A 23,160-nucleotide genomic window follows, 5' to 3' on the forward strand; every position below is an offset into this window, starting at 1 on the left:
ATCCCTTGCTACTAATGGAAAACTGTCAAAAATGACCATATGTTTGACATCCAATAACCGATGATTAATAAATCAATGCGCTCATGTGGTGTCGTTAAACAAAACAAACTTTACTCTTGCAAAATTAAACTGTGATACATATGAGAAGTGTGTACAAAACTTGAAAATTAAACTGTGATACATATGAGAAGTGTGTACAAAACTTGAAAATTAAACTGTGATACATATGAGAAGTGTGTACAAAACTTGAAAATTAAACTGTGATACATATGAGAAGTGTGTACAAAACTTGAAAATTAAACTGTGATACATATGAGAAGTGTGTACAAAACTTGAAAATTAAACTGTGATACATATGAGAAGTGTGTACAAAACTTGAAAATTAAACTGTGATACATATGAGAAGTGTGTACAAAACTTGAAAATTGAAAGTAAGAAGATATGGTAGGAGGAAATACAAATATTTCAGTACAGTATAAATTGATTAAATTATGATTTGAGTTAAGAGCCCACGTCAATGATAATTTACAATATGTAGACATGCTATATACATGTACATATATATGGTTTATTTATCTGAAAGAATAATTGTTTACAAGAAGAAAATTCTTGCAAGTTGACATTAATTGTCAGGTGAAAATGCACAAATGTAAATATTTGTACATGTATTTCAATTTGCTGATTTTTATGTTTGTAATTTGTTTTTAAAGTTAATTGTTTAATTTTTTTCGAGTCTGTGTTTTTTGTGTGTGTGGGTTTTTTTTTTTGGGGGGGGGGGGGGGGCTATTTCAAAAATTGGCAAATACTGAAGCTAAACAAATTTATGTTAATTTTTTTTTTAATATATGTAATTATGTTTCATTATTGCATGTAAGAGTAATTTAAATCAATTTTAAAAATAGACAAAATCTGTAAATTTGTCAAAAAACAAACAAGAAAATAACACTTGTGACATTTAGAGATTCCCCCTTCGAGATACACCAGCCCCTGATCAGGTATAGACCCAACAATGGAAATAATTTTATTGCAACCTACATTTAAATTTGTAATCGCAGAGATTTGATCATTTTCCATGTATTATATTTCTCAAATTCACAGTTGTAGCCAAATGGACCATGAAGATCATTGCAAAGGCTTGTACATTGAGATTTGTCGTTTTTCTGTGTTCAGGCAGGTTTTTTTTGCAAACAACAGCCGTCTAAACTGATACTTTATACCGTATATCGCTGTGTATTAGCCGACTCCATGCATTAGCCGACCCCCTAGTTTCACCCTCCAAATCGGCTTTAAAATTATCGACCTTGTATATAAGCCGACCCCCCTATATAAAACTAACCAAGTCAGATGTCTGTGTGGTCTCTACAAAATGACAAAGTACATCTGCTTTCAAACGTCATTTGTCACAGCAAACTTATCCGGAAGCAGTAGCCGATTTCTATTTATAGAAACGGTGTCCGGTTAATTTATTTCTCGTAAAATATAAGTACCAAGATAGCGAAATATACCTAAACATTCTTGATTGCAGCCACACGTTAAAAACACAGTGACTGTTTGCATTGTTGATTGTGCTAATCGGTCTTTTCATTACTAGTCGGCTATACCCTACCATACCCAACCACCCGTGTCGATTAATCCCAAGCCGACAAACAAAACAAATGAAGCTGGAACAATTAACGTGTTCACCGGTTTAGTAAGCAGTTTTGTAATGACACGTGACCTGCGAAGTTTTCCGAAATTGTTTTGATCGGTCACCATTTATTGTTGTTTAAACAGATAAATATTACTAAATAACTTTTAAACACCAACATTTATTAAAGATGAACATATATATACAATTTTAATATCTTTTATTTGTAATAGCTTGTGTTAAAATGCAATATTAAACCTTTATGAAAGCGGAAATGCAGAGCACAATAATGACAATAGATCGAGTCGAGCCGTGACGTCACTATTCTAACTTTACATTTCCAATAAAATGTTGATTCCTTAGATAAGCCGACCCCAGCCTTTGACTTTATAAATTTTGTATCAAAAAGTCGGCTAATACACAGCGATATACGGTAACCCATTATAACCAAGTGCCATAAGCCTCTGGGCAGTGCATTCACATCGATGAATGAATATGCATTTTAAGCCCAATAGACTGGATCTGAATTTACATGTATTTTGATGGAATAAAACTGAAGATTGTCAGTAGTAGCATTGTCTTGGTTTAAATAAATAACAATAAATAAAATTATATGTAATGACATTCCAAAATTGGACACATAGAGGTAGGTGTGGGGATGGGGAAAGAGGTGTGGGTATTGTACTCTATTGTTCTTGCAGTGCTTAAATTACTTGAAAGAAAGAAAGAACGAAATGTTTTATTTAACGACATACTCAACACATTTTATATGGCGTCAGACATATGGTTAAGGACCACACAGACATTGAGAGGGGAAACCCGCTGTCACCACTTCACGGGCTACTCTTTTTGATTAGCAGCAAGGGTTCTTTTATATGCACCATCCCACAGACAGGGTAGTACATACCATACGGCCATACGGACTCGGGATTAGGCCCATTAAGCTAATTCTTGTTCCAGCCAGCGCATCACGACTGGTACATGTACTTCAAAGGCATAAAAATAACAGAGTATAAAGTTAAAATTTGTTTTGTGTTTATGACACTACTAGAGCACATTGATTTATTAATCACTGGCTATTAATTGGATGTCAAACATTGATAATTTTGACATATACAAATGTAGTCTCAGAGATTTTCTTAGTATTATTTACAAAATGTTTGTGAACAATGCCCAGAGTGTTTTTGCTCACATGCATTACATCATAACACTGTTAAAAGGACGGACCCTAGTTTCAACCTGGGACAATTAATGCTAATTTTAGTTAATCTACAAACCTGTAACACATTTGGATAAAGTTACAATTGAGTAAATCATAAGTCTGTGAACTTTGAAATGGTGAAATACCCTCTAAAAATAGACTAAAACTCCGATTGTTACTTCTCAGACGCACGTGCATTAAAAAAAATATGAGAACTTCATTTTGTGATATTAAAAACACCAGGATGACCAAAAATACTTTGAATGTACGGAAAGTGATAATCTAAATCATAAACTCGGAAGTGAAGTATGATTTCAGTTATCAAAAACGGCTATGATAGTCAAAAATTTGCCTTAGTGTTTAAAAACTAGGTTATGTCCCTTTAAAATGATAATTCATCGTTGAAACGCATCACTATTGAACTGTCATAACCTCTATAAGAAACAAAGTGTATTTATTGTACATTAGGACATAATGATGCACCAGTTAATTTTTGGTATTTTCTGAACAAACTATGCTCAGGTCGAATGGCGAATGCAACTCGGCAGAGCCTCGCTGCATTCACCATTCTAACCTTCACAGGATAAAGCCGATATCTTAAGACAGTAACCAGTTATTCCCTATATGTTTTTACATAAAAATTGTTCCAGGTCTGAAGCGTGCGTACATCTACCAGATGTTTTCATTTGCTCTTAATTAACCGGTGATAAATTAATCAGATAATTATTATAAAGTGGCTAATTAGTTCTACAAAGGGAGGTAAAAGATTTAGTTGTAATAATAGTGAAATTTCTGTAAATAAAAATATTTGGTGTTTATAATTAATTATAGGTGATAAATCAAAACACTTAATATAAAATGGCTAGTTGGATATGCAGAAGTAAATTAGAGATTTAGTTAAAACCTAAATCAATGACTATAAGAATATAAAATATTTGTAAGACTTTAATAAAATAAAATACTAGATTTTCATCCTGACTCCCGCTAAGGATAATGACCTGCTCCTGTTTTTCATTGTTGGTTTCTTGTCCCTTTTTTTATTTCTCTTCTTCTTAATGGGCCAACATATGAAGCTTGATGTAAGGTATTTCCAATATTCTAAAAATACAAAATGAAAAATAAAATTTTACACCTGCCCCCATTTTGAACAAATCTGGATGAAAATTTAGCATTTTTTTTATTGGCCAAATAAGATGTATTATACTTTATTACATACCTATTCAATCTTATAGTGATAAAGACATTTTGAAACTCTGTGATAAATTTATTTTGTATCACACATATGTGCAATCTGGACCAGAACTTTTAAATGGGGAATTCACTTTTTATTTTTACTGCAGTTAGCGCCTTTTATTTACTGACATCATAGATCTAATAATCTATATGATTTACAAATTACGTCACATCGTATTTGAAAGATTACACAAGGCTGGCACAGAGTATGATTCTCAACGTTAAGTAAATCCATGAAAGGAGTTTTGATCATAGATTTAACAAAGTGTTGTCATGACGTTAAATTAAAAAAACGTTTTTGTAAAACATAAAAGAAGGTATGTAATAAATACAGAACTTCACATACATTGTTTTTGCTTCTTATTTATTTCACTCATTTATTTTGCAAAAGAACATAACACTCGACCGCTATGTGGTCTCGTGGTATAATATTCTTGCACAAAATAAACTTGTGCAATAAACAGGAAGTGAAAACAACGTATGCAAATTCCTGTATATGTATTTCACTTAGCTTGGAAATGCATAGGAATGTCTGTATAAAACCCTAGCATATGTAATAGGTATTTAACACAGATTATTATGTCAGAACTGCTTAATATTAATTACGAGTGGCTGGAATGAGTAATAGCCCAATGAGCCCACTATGGGGATTGATCCTAGACTGATTGAATATCAAGCGAGTCATTTACCACTGGGTTACATCCTGCCCCTTTTTTCCAAAGGTGATTTGTCTTTATCAGGCATTTTTCCCCCTTTTTTTGCTTGTAAATTAAGAATGAATTTTAACAGTTGATAAGACACAGACAGACAGCGAGACAAACAGAATATATACAATGAATGAATGAATGAATGTTTAACGACACCCAAGCACGAAAAACTAAAACAGATATACAGACAGACAGAGAGACAGAAAGAGACAGAGAGAGAGAGAGAGACAGAGAGGGAGGCAGGGAGGGATGGACGGACGGACGGAGGGAGGGAGGGAGGGAAGGTGTGAAAGGGAGGGACGGAGAGAGAGAGGTAGGGAGGGAGAGAGAGAGAGAGGGAGAGGGGGAGGGAGGGAGAGAACTGTTTTATTTAAAGATGCACTCAACACCTTTTATTTACGGTTATATGGCATCAGTATATAGTTAAGGACCACACAGATATTAACAGAGGAAACCTGCTGTCACCACTTCATGGGCTATTCTTTTCTATAAGTAGCAAGGGATCTTTTATATGCACCATCCTACAGACAGGGTAATACATACCACGGCCTTTGATATACCAGTCGTGGTGCACTGGCTAGAACGAGAAATAGCACAACGGGCCCACCGACGGGGATCGATCCCACACAGACTGCGTATCAATCGAGCGAGCGCTGTACAACTGGGCTATGTCCCACCCCTGATTGATCAAAGACTGAGGCATGTGACACATTTTAATTTAATTTTAATCCACTACCGGTCAAACTGGAGGGGAATATAGGTTTCATCTCCATCCTTCTGTCTGTCTGTCTATCTATTGGTGGGTCAGTCTATTGTTCGTCTGTCCATTCATCTGTTCCACACATAGTTTTTCAGATGTTTTTTTTTCACAATGCCTTGAGATATTGAGCTGACATTTTGTGTATGGCTTTATTACGTACTGTCACAGATCATGTTTGACTTTCATGGCGATTTATCTAGAGTTATGGCCCTTGAGTTTAGGAGATGTGTTGAGCCCGGTACAGGGGACAAGTATTACTTTAACAGTACTTTCAGAATGCTTCTTTCATGTTGTTTTTTTAATCTTTGCTGTTAATTGAAAGAGCTAGAGCCTTTATGATGGCAATGTGTTTCATCTCATCTTACCGGCCTCGGTGGCGTCGTGGTTAGGCTATCGGTCTACAGGCTGGCAGGTACTGGGTTCGGATCCCAGTCGAGGCATGGGATTTTTAATCCAGATACCAACTCCAAACCCTGAGTGAGTGCTCCGCAAGGCTCAATGGGTAGGTGTAAACCACTTGCACCGACCAGTGATCCATAACTGGTTCAACAAAGGCCATGTTTTGTGCTATCCTGCCTGTGGGAAGCGCAAATAAAAGATCCCTTGCTGCCTGCTGTAAAAGAGTAGCCTATGTGGTGACAGTGGGTTTCCTCTAAAAAACAGTGTCAGAATGACCATATGTTTGACGTCCAATAGCCGATGATAAGATAAAAAATCAATGTGCTCTAGTGGCGTCATTAAATAAAACAAACTTTACTTTCATCTCATCTTACAATTGTGCCGGTTAAAAACAGCTTTTGTTTCATACTAAATGAATCTTGCTATGCCAATAACCGATAAAATTAGTCTGTTGAATTGGCTTTCATTATTCATCTAACCAATCAGTGATGTCACCATTCGGCAGCTAAAACAGCCTGCACATATATGAGGTATAGACATGATTTTGTTAGCCGTTAAAAGAGATAACGAGTTAGTGATGTAGGTTCTTTGAGAGCTTAAAGGGACATTCCTGAGTTTGTTGCATTAATTGTAAGATGTTTACGACTAATAAAATATTTCTACGATTAAACTTACATATTAACTATATTTTCTGGTTTAGAATATCAGTGTCTGTATATTCAATGTTTTTCTGGTTGTCTTAATATTTGTAAAATGCCCAAACTGGATTTTGTCTTCAAATAATTTCGTACGTACGAAAAAATTTTTTTTTTTTAAATCAAATTAAATTTAACAGCCACTAATATTTTATGCAGAAAATATATTTGATATGTAATTGGAATCATTAACAAGTCTTTGTTAGTCGATAACATCTTAAAAAGTGCAGCAAACTCAGCAATGTCCCTTTAATGAAAAAGGTGTTTCATAGGGTTTTTTGTCAAATGTCCGACAAGAAATCCAGTGACAAGATGAAAGTTGTGAGGTGTGCAGTAGTATGTGTATTAATAATTACTGATTCATGATGCTGTTTAATATTTATGATGATGTTTACTTTGCCATGTCGAGAAATGGTTACGGAGTACACGTACATGTAGTATGCAGGCATGAACAAGTAGTAGAGACATTTGGTTAATAACGGCACAGATATAGTGAGAGAGGAAACCAGCTACTGCCACACAATGGCCTACGCTTTCCGATAGCAGCAAGGGATCTTTTATTTTGCACTATTCCACAGACAGGATAACACATACCACAGCCTTTGTTAGTAATAGTAGTGGTAGTAGTAGTAGTAGAAAAGTAGCATAGTTGAAGTAGCAGTAGTGATAGTGTTTTAGAGATGGAACTCTCCATGTGTTTGTCAGGAATATGTTCTGTTCTGCTGAAGGAAGGAAATGTTTTATTTAACGATGCACTCAACACATTTTATTTACAATTATATGGCGTCAGACATATGGTTAAGGACCACACAGATATTGAAAGAGGAAACCCGTTGTCACCACTTCATGGGCTACTCTTTTCAATTAGCAGCAAGGGATCTTTTATATGCACCATCCCACAGACAGGATAGCATATACCACGGCCTTTGATATATAAGTCTTGGCTGGAGCAAGAAATAGCCTGACAGCAAAGATGCACATGGCCTTAGCAGGTTGAAGTAGATGACTGTTATTCTTTCCAGATGAATCTGCTTGCAGCTAAACCCATGTAGAATCCTATCAGTTGTCTCATTGTGTTTTTGCTTGCATCTCTATTGTTCCCTCCAGTATTGGTGTCACTAAATAATCCACACATAATAGAAGTTGGCTGCACACAAATATTGTAACTGCCATGGTTACTAAACTGAAAGGAAATCATTTCCAATAAACTTCTGAAAATACCTGAGTCGGCTAAATTGATTTCTGTGCTGTAAATGTCTGTATTATCAAAACAAATGAAATAAAAATAAAATCAATTGTGAGAATAAAATTGTGCACATATATCTCCCATGAGGTATGAGTGAATATAGGCATGGCATAGCATATTGTTTTAGTATAGGCATTACAAGATGATAGTAGGGGGAGGACAGCAATATATTAATTTGATTTACAACTGGGAGTGGGGCAGTGTACGTATTATCTTCAGACTTGCGGATGCAATACATTATCTTCAGAGTTACATGTAGGTGGGGCACTACCCCCCCCGACCCCCTCCCCCGCTTTTGGTCGCTGCTAAGGAGGTGTGTTGGGTTACATGTGCCCCACTTTTCGGATATTTTGCTTTATATTTGCTGTATAATAGTGTAAAAGTGCACCTTCCTATGCCACTGATTGTGTTTTCATGTTTGTATCCATTTCTCACAAACTCTAGGTCTTAATACTAATAATAGACCAATGAAATTTGGTTTATAGTGACATCTGTACATGTTTATCTTAATGCCTGTATACATTTTAAAAATCAAATTATTAATATTTTTTTTTTTTTAAATAAAAAATTATGTAATTTTCTTCATTTTTTAAAAATAAACTAGATCAGTAAACCTGAATGTTACCATGCATCACCAAGTATTTATTTATTCAATGAATCACTTTTTATTTATTGTTTCAAAAAAGTAAAAAATTAAGATGTTTACGGTAATAATCCTGTGACAGTCAGTATAATGTTGATGCTCTTATCATGGCCCGGCCATCTTGACATCTTGAGATGGCTGTCGATTGGTCTTTGATGTCACCTGTTTCCACGGTTACTGTATGTTGCTAAAATAAAGAGTCCTATCAACAAAAGTAAACTGTCCCGGAATTAGGATCACTAAGTTTTTTGTTTTTATTGATTGTCTGTTAGGTTTTTTTTTGTTTTGTTTTTGTGTGTGTGTGTGTGTGTGTGTGTCTCTTTCTCTCTTTCACCATATCTCTTTATGAAATCCTTTACAGATTGGATTGTTTCCATGGATACGGTTATGGAGTAATAGGATAAACAATGGCTGACTGGCAAAACTGTGGCAAAACAATGGCAGTGATCTTGAACTCTGACCCCCGTCCATAGATTGTTGTTCAACAGGGTGGAATATATTGGTCAATGATTAATGAATGGAGGGAAAACTAATATGTAATTGTTCTGTCTCTGTGGCAGGAGATGTGAAAAACCAATAAATATCAATTCTTATCAACAAAACTCCCCAAGAATGCATAGTCAAGTGATCTGCTATTGATTCTTCTGTTATAGTAATTTCCGGACTTTTTTCTATGGAGCACTACACTCAACACATGACTTCTCTGTTTTGATATATAATAAATATATAATATAATAAATACACACACACACACACACACACACACACACACACACACACACACACACACACACACACACACACACACACACACACACACACACACACACACATATATATATATAAACACACATATATATATATATACAATGTATACAGTGAAACCTGAAAACTGGACCTTCTATAAACCGGAATTCCCTCAAGACTGGACGTTTTTCACAGTCCCTTTTTAAATATCTGTGCAGAAGATAACCTTTCTAAACCGGATACCTCTTAAAACTGGTCCCAAGGATATCCGGTTTACATATACATACATCAGGTGATTCAAGAAATATAACCCACTTTTTGATGTTGAATAGCGTAAAATGTTTACAACACAGAACATAGACATTTTGCACTTTTATGTATAATATACATTTAAAATCACAGACCCTAGTTTCAGTAAATGCTGATAATTATTGACCTACTTAATTACGGATGGGTAATCACAGGCCTCATCTAATTATTACCAAATGCAAAGACATTTTTCTGCTTTTATCTTTTTAAAGATTTGTTTACATTTTGGGGCGGGACGTAGTCCAATGGTAAAGCGCTCGCTTGATGTGTGGTCGATTTGGGATCGATCACCATCGGTGGGCGCATTGCGTTATTTCTCGTTCCAGCCAGTGCATCACAACTGGTATATCAAAGGTCTATCCTGTCTGTGGGATGGTGCATATAAAAGATCCCTTGCTATTAATGGAAAAATGTAGCGCATTTCCTCTCTAAGACTATATCTGAAATATTGCCAAATGTTTGACATCTAATAGCCGATGATTAATAATCAATGTGCTCTAGTGGTGTTGTTAAACAAAACAATTTTCTTGTTGTTGTTTACATTTAGGTAGCTTCACATTCTATTTCCAAACACAGGCTATCAGCGATACATATTCGTTATTCGGTACCCATTCCAGCAAGTGCACCACGACTGGTATTTCAAAAGCCATGGTATGTGCTGTTCTGTCTGGGATGGTGCATAAAAAGATCCCTTGTACTAATTGAAAAATGTAGTGGGTTTCCTCTCTAAGACTAAATGTAAAAAAATTACCAAATATTTGACAGCCAAATGATTAATTAATCAATGTTCTTTAGTGGTGTTGTTAAACAAAACAAACTTTAAAATAAATATATATATAGGAAAACAAATCCAACCTGAAATAAGCAGTAACCTGTGTTAAGAGGGCACTCCAATATTCCCTGAAAGTTTCAGACATTTACAGGGAACATTTTGTTTTTAAAATCTTGATTAGCTATATTTCGATCTGGTCAATTGAAAATTGATTAGCATCTACTGTTTAATGTTTAAAAATTGTGTAGTGATGTCTGAAAGTTGTGTAGCAAATTGCAACGCGATACTAAACAAAATGTTCCATGATTTATTTCTACTCGAGATGGCTGTTTAGCACAAAACATACAGGGCTGAATATACAAGGCTGTTTTTCTCCTACACACGTTAACTACATATATTTGCTGTGCTGAAATGCCTGCATTTACGAAAAACAAGCTTCATAAATTCAACCCTGAATGTGAAAATTTGTCAAATGTTTGACATCGAACAGCGAGTGATTAATTGATCAATGTGCTCTAGTGGCGTCATAAAACAAAACAAAGTTTACTGTGATTTGCACTTGTGGATTTTTTAATGACTTTTGTGATGATTTTTATAAAATATTTAACTGCATATTGCATGAAGTTGTTAATTCATTGTTAAGTAGTGACCGGCCTCGGTGGCGTAGTGGTTAGGCCATCGGTCTACAGGCTGGTAGGTACTGGGTTCGGATCCCAGTCGAGGCATGGGATTTTTAATCCAGATACCGACTCCAAACCCTGAGTGAGTGCTCCGCAAGGCTCAATGGGTAGGTGTAAACCACTTGCACCGACCAGTGATCCATAACTGGTTCAACAAAGGCCATGGTTTTGTGCTATCCTGCCTGTGGGAAGCACAAATAAAAGATCCCTTGCTGCTAATTGGAAAGAGTAGCCCATGTAGATCTAAAAAATCTGTGTGGTCCTTAACCATATGTCTGATGCCATATAACCGTAAATAAAATGTGTTGAGTGTGTCGTTAAATAAAATATTTCTTTCTTTGTTAAGTAGTGTGTTTACTTTATGAAGATAAATTCAAATTCGTGTCGAATAAAAGTAAATTTCAGTTATGGGGTGGGTTTACTATTATTTTAAATAGATTTACTATTCAAAGGTAGGTACTGAGCCATAAAGACTGTGGTGGGGTGGGGGAAATGTCAAATAATTCTATTAAAATTACTGGAATATTTTTTTTATTAGAGTAAACATGATGTGTGTTTTACTTCAAAAATCTTTAAGTCACGACAAAAATGTTTTCTCGAAATATGTTCTTATCTAACTGCTTTGTTGAAAATAGCAGGTATTTCTGTAGTGGTAAACAACATTGTGTCTATATTTCTTGTTTAATAATCTGACAAAACAAACAACATAGAGTGTTGGGATCGCAGTACACATACATACATGCACACAGTCCTGAACAGAGGGCCAGTGACTGCATGTTTCTATGGTTATCTGGGCTGACCGGGTCGGACAATTTATATAAATTACTTTCATGTCACTGCAACCATGACAATGCTGGCATGCACACAATATTTCAATATTTGCCGGTGTATTCAGGAATCTGTGGTTAAAGAATTAAACAGTGCCAATAAACATTTGCTGGGAAAATATAAAAAGGAAGTTTGAACATGAGACAATTTTACAAAATAAGTAACGTGTGTTTATCAGGATGAATTAAGATTTTTCCAATAGTATAACAGCTCCCAAGAAATTATCACATGGGAGGACTTGGGGGGGGGGGAGGTATCTGCTCCCCCTCACCAATCCATAAAATAAAATGTAAACTATGTCTACATACACAAGCTTGTGAAAATTAGCTAGCAACTGGCACATTTCATGGACTATTTCTTACAATAAAATGCATGGAAAGTCTTTTCGTTCATCCTCAGGTATATGGGACAGAGCTATCCCATGAAAGAAAGCTATATAAGAACTTTCTATCTTACATGGGATATCACGTGCTTACTTTTAGCATGTTGTCGTTCGTAATATATGATGTTATATGAATGTGAGATGGTGACGAGAGACCATTAGACACAGTTTTAAATTAATATTTTGTTATTAAAACCTTAATTTTTAAAGATATGTTGTTAATTTGTAGTGTTAAATTTTATTTAACACGTGAAACAAGCACGGCAAATATGATAGTGTAGTTTAGTTATGTCTTTTCGTGTAAAATAATGGTTTATTTACCTCGGTGGCAAAAATTCCCAGGTCGAAATTTCCACCACCTCGGGTGTACTTTTTCTATTCCATATGACCACATATGATGGGTTCTTATAGTCTTCACAATGAGTAAAATGAAGACAAGCTGAAATCACATGAAGTTTCAGATTAAATTTGTATTGTTAAACAATCAATTTTGTGACTCTTCTAAAACTTTCCAGACAGGTTAGTGTGGAAGGGAGTAGGGGTGATTACTCATCTTTCCTGGCAAAGAAAGTTAAAAGTTTGTGACTCTTCTAAAACTTTCCAGACAGGTTAGTGTGGAGGGGAGTAGGGGTGATTACTCACCTTTCCAGACAGGTTAGTGTGGAGGGGAGTAGGGGTGATTACTCACCTTTCCAGACAGGTTAGTGTGGAGGGGAGTAGGGGTGATTACTCACCTTTCCTGGCGAAGAAAGTTAAAAGTTTGTGACTCTTCTAAAACTTTCCAGACAGGTTAGTGTGGAGGGGAGTAGGGGTGATTACTCACCTTTCCAGACAGGTTAGTGTGGAGGGGAGTAGGGGTGATTACTCACCTTTCCAGACAGGTTAGTGTGGAGGGGAGTAGGGGTGATTACTCACCTTTCCTGGCGAAGAAAGTTAAAAGTTTGTGACTCTTCTAAAACTTTCCAGACAGGTTAGTGTGGAGGGGAGTAGGGGTGATTACTCACCTTTCCAGACAGGTTAGTGTGGAGGGGAGTAGGGGTGATTATTACTCACCTTTCCAGACAGGTTAGTGTGGAGGGGAGTAGGGGTGATTACTCACCTTTCCAGACAGGTTAGTGTGGAGGGGAGTAGGGGTGATTACTCACCTTTCCTGGCGAAGAAAGTTAAAAGTTTGTGACTCTTCTAAAACTTTCCAGACAGGTTAGTGTGGAGGGGAGTAGGGGTGATTACTCACCTTTCCAGACAGGTTAGTGTGGAGGGGAGTAGGGGTGATTACTCACCTTTCCAGACAAGTTGGAGGGGAGTAGGGGTGATTTTGTTTCCAGACAGGTTACACCAGTGTGATTACTCACCTTTCCTGGCGAAGAAAGTTAAAAGTTTGTTTTGTTTAACGACACCACTGTATGATTTTTCTTAACCCTAACCATAAACCTAACCCATTTTCTTTCTGGGGGAGGCCCCCCATACCCTCTGTCAACTGTGGTTGAATTCAGCACACACTTTGTAAATATTCAATTCCATAGTGCCATACAAGAAAACTTCTTTCTGGCAGAAACCCTGCTAAGGGGGCGGGATTTAGCTAAGTCGGTTGAGTGCTTTGCTTGAGATGCTTGCGTCGTAGGATCGAAACACCTCAGTGGATCCATTCAACTGACTGTGCCTGATGTATTGGCACAATAATTACTTGGCATATTATATTTTTAACCAGTAATTTACCAGGAATAAAATACAAAATAAAAAGATGATTTACAGCATATGCAGGATAAGATAATCAAAAACATATTCACATAGTATATAAAGTCAATTTCTGACCCCTCAGATTGTATATTTATTTATTAAAATTCTTAAGGGTATACATAAGTGATCAACTCCAGTTGTGTTGGGTTTTTGTGTACAGGAAATCAGGTCAGAGAAATGCTATTTCAAATTAAGTGCATATAAATTTAGTGGAAACCAGAAGAAAAAAAAATTAAGTGCATATAAATTTAGTGGAAACCAGAAGAAAAAAAAATTATGTGATAATAAATCTGTCGGTTCAAGGGTACCTGTGGGAAAGAAGTAATTTATGAAACCAAACCGCACGAAAACATGTCTGCTGAATTATTTTTTTATTTCTTTTTTCTTTTTTATATGGGAATGAACTGCTCTTGTGAAAAGAAAATTCAGAATGCAACAAAAATTACTATAATGTATAAAGTACATGTATATGTAAGGAAAGAAGAAAAAAAAGAAAAGAAACAAGAGAACAAAAACGTCAATAGTTAGGTGCATAGAAGATCTTGCAAACATGCTCAGTCGACCAAGCATAAAAATACGCATTTAAAGTTAAGCTTCAGAAAAGAAGCGTTGGTACTTTGCCAAAAATATCAGATTAAGTAATATTTGAGAATCTATGTAAAGGGAGTGTTGTGTCATACACTGGATTTTAGACAATATAAATATAACATGGCAGATAACTTTATATAGAATTTAGTGTCTGCAATGTCAACAGTAATAGTACACCAGGGGAGATAACTTCACATAGTTGTTTTTTTAGGGACATCGTTAAACAAAACAAATTTTAACTTTGTTATTTGAATTGTTCATTTATGTTCATAAAGTTTTAATACCTATTGAATTGAAGGGATCTACCCCCCTGAAAAAAACAAAGTTAAACTCATGTTATAACTTGTGGGTTTTTTAGAATTCAGTTGAGTTGGTTGCCATTTCATTTTGGATCATTGTTTTAAAAATATTTTTAAAAATAATATTTTTAACTTTATATTTATGGTTAAGTTGTTACATTTTTATGTCATTGCATAATGTGGACTATATTTTTTCTGTATATGATTAAACAGGTTTGTAGGTCAAATGTTTATGAATTGTTCTAGGATGAACAAACTGTAGCTTATACAATTAATGTTTTGTTACTGTAATTAAATTGGCAAGATAAATAATCGATCACTGTTGTCAGGTGTCGATACGGCAGTTCCAACCCTTGGGATAACATGCAGGAAATGCTTTTCTTTTTTCTTCTTCTTTTTTTTACAGGAAATTCTGCAGTGGGTGGGGTTTAGCCTGTGGTTAGTAAAGGTTTTAGGGGGTCATGGTCTCTCGAAAAACACATTAAAAAACAAACAATGTGCTTGGAACGGGTGGTGGGGGGTTGGGTGGGGGTGGGGTGTTTTGAACCCTCAAATCCCCCTTTTTGACATGCACCTGCATGGATACAGGCAGCAGTGGGCTCTCTCTCTCTCTCTGTCTCTCTGTCTCTGTCTCTGTCTCTGTCTCTGTCTCTCTCTCTCTCTCTCTCCCCCCCCCCCTCTCTCTCTCTCTCTCTCTCTCTCTCTCTCTCCCTCTCTCTCCACTCTCTCTCTCTATCCTTCCCTCTCTCTCTGTCTCTCTCTCTCTCTCTCTGTCTCTCCCCCTTTCCTCCTCTCATTCTCTCTCTCTCATTCTCTCTCTCTCTCTCTCCCTCTCCCTCTCTCTCTCTCTCTCTCTCTCTCTCTCTCTCCTCTCTTCCCTCTCTCTCTCTCTGTCTCTCTCTATCCTTCCCTCTCTCTCTCTGTCTCTCCCCCTTTCCCCCTCTCTCATTCTCTCTCTCTCTCTCTCTCTCTCTCTCTCTCTCTCTCTCTCTCTCTCTCTCTCTCTCTCTCTCTCTCTCTCTCTCTCTCTCTCTCTCTCTCTCTCTCTCTCTCTCTATTATCTGTATGTCTCTCCCCAAAGTGTAGAAATAGCCATATGCTAAACACCAAATAGCCATAGTTTAAAATGTGCTGAGGTGTCATTTAACATATATTCCTTTCCTTTCCTATAGACAGGTATAGACATGTGTCCAGAAATTGTCTCACTCGGCATACATTTTACAAGCGAATTACACTCTTATGCCACCCATATATAGATTATTGAATTTTATGAGCTTTAAGAAGGCTGTCCTAAATTTTAAATAATAAACACTTTTCTAAAGATCTTCAGACTGTATTTACTCAAGCTGTTTCCTATCGGGTTACCATGGTGTTGTTCAGTTTTATGGGTGCAATTTAGGTGAGAGTTAATGTAAGATAATTTTTCATTCTATTTTTACTTTTTTTTTTTTTTTTGTTATCTAGCTACATGTAACTTAGCCTGTTTAAATATTTGCCAGCTGAATGATTTTTTTTTTTTAGTGTTTTTTTATTGGATGAAAAGTATGTTATTTGAAAATTAATATTATATACTTTGTACCAGCAAATATTTAAAGTTTTGTTTATATTATTATTTATTATTACATGTATTATTATATTTTGGTAAAAAATAATTCCAGTTTAATTTTACCTAAAAAGAAAAGGAAAACTGTTTTTTAAAAAACAACCAAAAGGTTACATTTTTTCTGTTTAACAACACCACTAGAGCACAGTGATTTGTTAATCGTCAACTATTGGATGTCAAACATTTGGTAGTTCTGACATATGGTCTTGGGAAACCCCAGTACATTTTTCTGTTTAACAACACCACTAGAGCACAGTGATTTGTTAATCGTCAGCTATTGGATGTCAAACATTTGGTAGTTCTGACATATGGTCTTGGGAAACCCCAGTACATTTTCCCATCAGTAGTGCTCAAGGGATGTTTTGTATGCACCATCCCACAGACAGGATAGCACATACCACAGTTAATTTTATATGTAAGTTGTGAAAACATAAAAACAGCAATAATTGCCCATAGTAAAGAACATTGTCTGGTCATCTCAACTAACTGGGCTGTCTGTCCAGGATAGGGGGTGGGATTTAGCTGTCAGGGGTCAAACTCAAACCCGCGGACACGAGTACCTGACACTTACACTAGATGATAAATGGACTAAGGAATAAAGTGAAATGGCATTATGCATCTTAATTACAGCGCTGAACATAGATGCCAAATCTTGCCATTGTATTGCATACCACACAGGAGCGGGATGTAGCTCAAGCGGTAGCGTGTCCACCTGTGAAGCGGTCAGTCATCAGATCGGTCCTTCTCAGCAGACCCATTTGCAGTTTGGGCTATTTTCCGTTTCAACCAGTGATCCACAAACTGGTTCATCAAAGGCCATGGTATGTGCTGTCCTGTGGGAAAGTGCATATAAAAGACCCCTTGCTGCTTATTGGAAAGAGTAGCCTATGTGGTGGCAGCAGGTTTCCTCTAAAGAAATATGTCAGAATGATCATATGTCTGACGTCCAATAATCGATGATAAGATAAAAATAAATGTGCTCTTTTTAACTTTGCATACCACACATTTGACTTTTATTTTCCCTCCATAGCCCTATAATGTAACCAGCGGAACGTATATGGCAAGATGACTTAAAAAAATATAATTAAATGAGAGTGCTCTTCCTTGCATGGGTACTCTCGAGTCCTGTGAACGGACTCGAGTCTTGCTATAGACTGGGCCCGTGCCCGGGTACTTGAGTATTCATTGAGACCCTACCCAGTACCTGTCAGTTTTTAGTCTGATAGCTTATCCACTACACTATCGAGCCCATGTACTGTCATTTAAAAAAAAAAGTAATTAATTTTAAATCTTGAAAAGTTCTGCAAAATACAGCTACTTTTTGTTATCTGAGTATACATATTAAATCATTGACTAGAAACTTAAAAAAAAAAAAAAAAATAATAATAATAATAATAAATACAAAAATCCTAAATAAAATGTAAATATGATAGGAGGTAAAAGAAGGGAAAAAAAGGTATATAAAATGTAAATATGATCTGACTTTAACGATAACATATTCATTTGTGCACATTTGTTATACATTTGTATAGTAGTTGTTTTTTTTTCTTTCTTTTTTCGTCTTTCTTTGGTTGAATACTTTTCTTAACTGTGTTACATGAAATAGCCCTGTTAAAACTTGGAGGTATTCCAAAATGAAGTTTGTTGAAAAGGAGCATTTTTATCATAACTCACAAAATCGCCCGATTTCAAAGCAATAATAAAAATGGGTCAGAAACGTTTGAAATAATCTTTAGAAATCGTCAGGACAAGTCTGAGGAAACATGTTCGTACGGCTATTGATCTGTTTGTTTGACAAGTTTTATAGCGTGAATGCTTTTTTTATACTTAAATCAAACAGGACAGTGTGTTCTTACCTTACCGTTACTTGCATAATATATCAGGCTGGGAAATTTGATAAAAGATTGAGTGATATTACACTATCGCCGTTTAAAAAGAAATACACATGGCCACCATTTAAAAAGAAATATACCTTACCACCATTTAGAAAAAAATATACATGGCTACCATTTAGAAAGAAATATATACATGGCCACCATTTAAAAAGAAATATACGTTACCACCATTTAGAAAGAAATATATACATGGCCACCATTTAAAAAGAAATATACGTTACCACCATTTAGAAAGAAATATATACATGGCCACCATTTAAAAAGAAATATACGTTACCACCATTTAGAAAGAAGGAAGGAAAGAAATGTTTTATTTAATGACGCACTCAACACATTTTATTTATGGTTATATGGTGTCGGACATATGGTTAAGGACCACATAGATTTTCAGAGAGGAAACCCGCTGTCACCACTTCATGGGCTATTCTTTTCGATTAGCAGCATGGGATCTTTTATATGCACCATTGTATAGACAGGATAGCCCATACCACGGCCTTTGATATACCAGTCAAGTGCACTGGCTGGAACGAGAAATAGCCCAATGGGCCCACCGATGGGGATCAATCCCAGACCGACCGTGCATCAAGCAAGTGCTGTACCACTGAGCCACCCCCCATTTATAAAGAAATACACATGACCATCATTTAAAATAAAATATACATGGCAGCCATTTAATAAAGAAAATAAATGACCACAATTTATAGTAATTAAATGATAACCATTTAAAAGAAATGTACATACATGTAACTGCCATTTTAAAGTAATGTGTGTGACTATCATTTAAAAAATTATACATGCGTCCTTTTAAAAAAAAAAGTAGATGACTGTTATTTAAAAGAAATGTATGTGACCTCTTTTTACACCACATGACCACCATTTAAAAGATATACACCATCCCACAGACAGGAGAGCACATACCACAGCCTTTGATATACCAGTCATAATTCAATGAGCCCACAGGTGAGGATTGATCCCAGACTGGTGAACATTTACCACTAGGCTACGTCCGTCCCTGAGTGAGTGAGTGAAACCATCTCTCTCCCCCCACCCCCTACCCCACCCCCATGATGAATTCTAGAACAACCTTTGCATACGGCAGATAATTGTTTTATGAATAGCCTTGCATATTTGTACCTTAGCAAACAACATTAATGAAATTAAAGTATGTAATAAAAACTTATGTAAGCATTGCCGTACCAAAAATAGATGCTGTACATTTCTTTGTTTATGTCAATAAGATAGGCAGATAAATTTAGTGCAGTGTCACGTTATGATAACCTATTGTTCAGGTCATGTTAGTTAAAGAGAAAGATTTTTAAAAAAGGACTATACTGCAGCTATATTTGTCTAATGTGGTTTGTAATGGGAATGTTAAATACAATATGCTGAAAAATATTTTTTTTTAAAGGGACATTCCTGAGTTTGCTGCATTGTAAGATGTCTCCTACTAATAAAATATTTCTATGATTAAACTTACATATTAAATATATTTTCTTGTTTAGAATATCAGTGTCTGTATATTCAATGTGTTTCTGGTCGTCTTTATATTTGTAAGATGCCCAAACTGGATTTTGTCTTCAAATAATTTCATATGTACGAAAAAATTATATTTTAGGAAATAAAAATGAAATTTAACCTAGTACAAATATTAGAATGATTAGAAACACGTTTAATATACAGCCAATAATATTTTATACAGAAAAATATATTTGATATGTAATTACAATCGTTAAAAAGTCTCTGTTAGTCGATAATATCTTAAAAATTGCAGCAAACTCAGGAATGTCCCTTTAAATTAAAATGTTTTAGTTACAAGTTTATTTTGTTTAACAATACCATGCACTTGGGCACATTGATATATTAATTATCGTCTGTTGCATGTCAAACATAGTCTTACAGGAAACCTGCTACATTTTCCCATTACAGCCACAAGGAATTTTTATAAGCATTTTCTCATATACATGACAGTACATACCAGACATTACAATGGACAAAACTAAGGACAATAATTAATTGATCCTCAGATAACTTAGATTATGGAGACCCATTTAAGATATATAGGATTCGTAATGAGTACTTTTTAAAATGGAAAATATCAACCAAGTCATATGTTAATCGGTATTTGTCAAGGCTCTGCCTAGGCTCTAGGATTGATCCCCGTCGGTGGGCCCATTGGGCTACTTCTCGTTTCAGCCAGTGCACCACGACTGGTGTAACAAAGGCTGTGATATGTACTATCCTGTCTTTGGTTTATTTCTCGCTCCAGCCAGTGCACCATGACTGGTGTATCAAAGGCCGTGGTATGTGTTATCCTGTGTTTGGGATGGTGCATATAAAAGATCCCTTGCTGCTAATCAAAAAGAGTAGCCTATGAAGTGGTGACAGCGGGTTTCCTCTCTCAATATCTGTGTGGTCCTTAACCATATGTCGGACGCCATATAACTGTAAATAAAATGTGTTGAGTGCGTCGTTAAATAAAACATTTCCTTCCTTCCTTCCTTCCTTCCTTCTTCCTGGGTTTAATACACTTCTAAAATTAAATTTAAAAAGTAACACTATGAAACATAATCGATATATGTCATGTGTAAGTTGGTCTCTACTGTCTCTAGTATGTGTATAATCTCAGTATAAAATATATGATTTAATTTATGTGTGAATTAAAAAAAAAAATTCTTCTAGCAGTGTTCGAGATTAACGGTATCCCGATATCCTGGGGATACCAGAATTTAATTTTGGATACCAGACTTCAAGAACCTAGTATCCCACCGGGATACCATATAATACTAAATTCTCAGGTGAGATACCAGATTTTGAAATGTTAGTATTCAGCTGGGATACTGCCCCCAAATTTTAATCTCAAACACTGCTTCTATAGGCCCCAAACATCTTAATCCCCTAGAACGATTTTTCTAATTTTCAATTTTTTCTCGTTTAAAACCCCCCAAAAAACTACATGTAGATCATTAAACCTGAATTTGTATCATCTCAGTTTAAAATGTATGTTATAATTCATGCGTGAATCAACATTTTTGTCTTTTAGGCCCCAAACATCTCAACCGAAATGCTGGTGGGGAGTTTTCCAAGTTCAAGTTGTCTCATATACGTGGACTGAAGTCTCCAGTCTCGGGAAGTTTCGTCAAATCAGTGACAAGTCCGGGGCGAAAACTAAGTCAAGCCAAACAGATTGCCGGTTACCCGGATTATACAAAATACTTAAAAAGGTGAGTTGTCTCCCTTTTCACATTTGCTCATTTTACTTTTAAAGAAAGAAAGAAATGTTTTATTTAACGACACACTCAACACATTTTATTTATGGTTATATGGCGTCAGACATATGGTTAAAGATCACACAGATTTTGAGAGGAAACCCGCTGTCGCCACTTCATGGGCTATTCTTCCGTTTCGCAGCAAGGGATCTTTTATTTGCGCTTTCCACAGGCAGGATGGCACAAACCATGGCCTTTGTTGAACCAGTTATGGATCACTGGTCAGTGCAAGTGGTTTACACCTACCCATTGAGCCTTGCGGAGCACTCACTCAGGGTTTGGAGTCGGTATCTGGATTAAAAATCCCATGCCTCGACTGGGATCCGAACCCAGTACCTACCAGCCTGTAGACCGATGGCCTAACCACGACGCCATTGAGGCCGGTCTACTTTTAAACGGACATATCCTAGTTTCAACCCGTGAAAATTAACACGAAGTTCAGTTAATCTACAAACCTGTAACGCATTTGGATAAAGTTACAATTGAGTGAAACATGAGTCTGTGACTTTGAAATGATGAAATAACATCTAAAAATAGATTAATAGCTCTTACTTCTCAGACACACGTGCGTTTTTTAAAATATGAGAAATGGATTTTGTGATATTAAAAACACTTCGAATGTACGGAAATTGATAATCTAAACAATAAAATCTAAGTAAAGTATGATTTCAGTTGTCAAAAATGGCTATAATAGTAAAAAATATGCTTTAGTGTTTAAAAACTAGGGTATGTCCCTTTAATAGGTATTCAGTATCTTATTTCTTTACTTTTGCATGAAAACAAACCCAAACTTCAAAAGATTTCACATGTATTTTTAATTTTAATTTTTTTTTTTTTATCCCACTGCCCCTTTCCATTTTCTCCTTTGACTTCCACCTCATTTCTTCCAGATCTTCCAGCTCCTATCTTTCAATTTTTTTTACTGTCCACCTCCACATCCCAGTCCTTGTCTCTCCAACTGCAACAGGTTCTTGCCACACACCTGTCATTTCACATGCATTTTATCTGTCTGGGGTTTTAATTGGTGGGTCGCATGCATGATCGACATTGGTGACTACATTTTTGCATAGGAGCCTAACCATAGTCGTGTTTATTGCCAACTGGCCCCTAACTTCACTTATCTTGGAGGCCAGTTCTATATATTATTTCAACCCTTGTCAACTATAGTCAAATCCCTCTAAATCGGACACATTTGGGACCAAGACAAATATCCGGTTTTAAGAGGGATCCCATTTAGAGAGGTTAAGTTCTGTATTGGCTTTTAAAAAGGGACTCGGTATAAAGCGTCCTGTTTTGAGGAAGTTCCAGTTTACAGAGGGTCCAGTCTTGAGAGGTTTCACTGTATATGGTAAAAATATTTTCCACAGACGTCCATTATGGATTTTGCAGTTGATCGTTACATCAAGAGAGCCCAACTCATAAATTTGTTTTTATTATAACTGATCACTTGTACACTACTAACGTCTTTCGGTACAAAAGATGCTGAATGATTAGAAAAGCATTCAAAATTATTAACTTCTATTAATGTTTTATTACTTGTCTA

The 23,160-nt window shown here is 35.9% G+C and overlaps 1 protein-coding gene across 1 annotated transcript in view; it reads left to right on the forward strand.

Annotated features, from left to right (window-relative positions):
* LOC121390484 (zinc finger protein castor homolog 1-like) overlaps positions 1-23,160 on the forward strand; it is a 62,010-nt gene that overhangs the window by 18,831 nt on the left and 20,019 nt on the right. The window contains exon 2 of the mRNA XM_041522311.1: positions 21,392-21,572. Coding sequence (XP_041378245.1) covers positions 21,392-21,572 — 181 coding nt within the window. The remainder of the gene's footprint in view (positions 1-21,391; positions 21,573-23,160) is intronic.

The sequence above is a fragment of the Gigantopelta aegis genome, chromosome 15, assembly GCF_016097555.1.
Source record: "Gigantopelta aegis isolate Gae_Host chromosome 15, Gae_host_genome, whole genome shotgun sequence".
Lineage (NCBI taxonomy): Eukaryota > Metazoa > Mollusca > Gastropoda > Neomphalida > Peltospiridae > Gigantopelta > Gigantopelta aegis.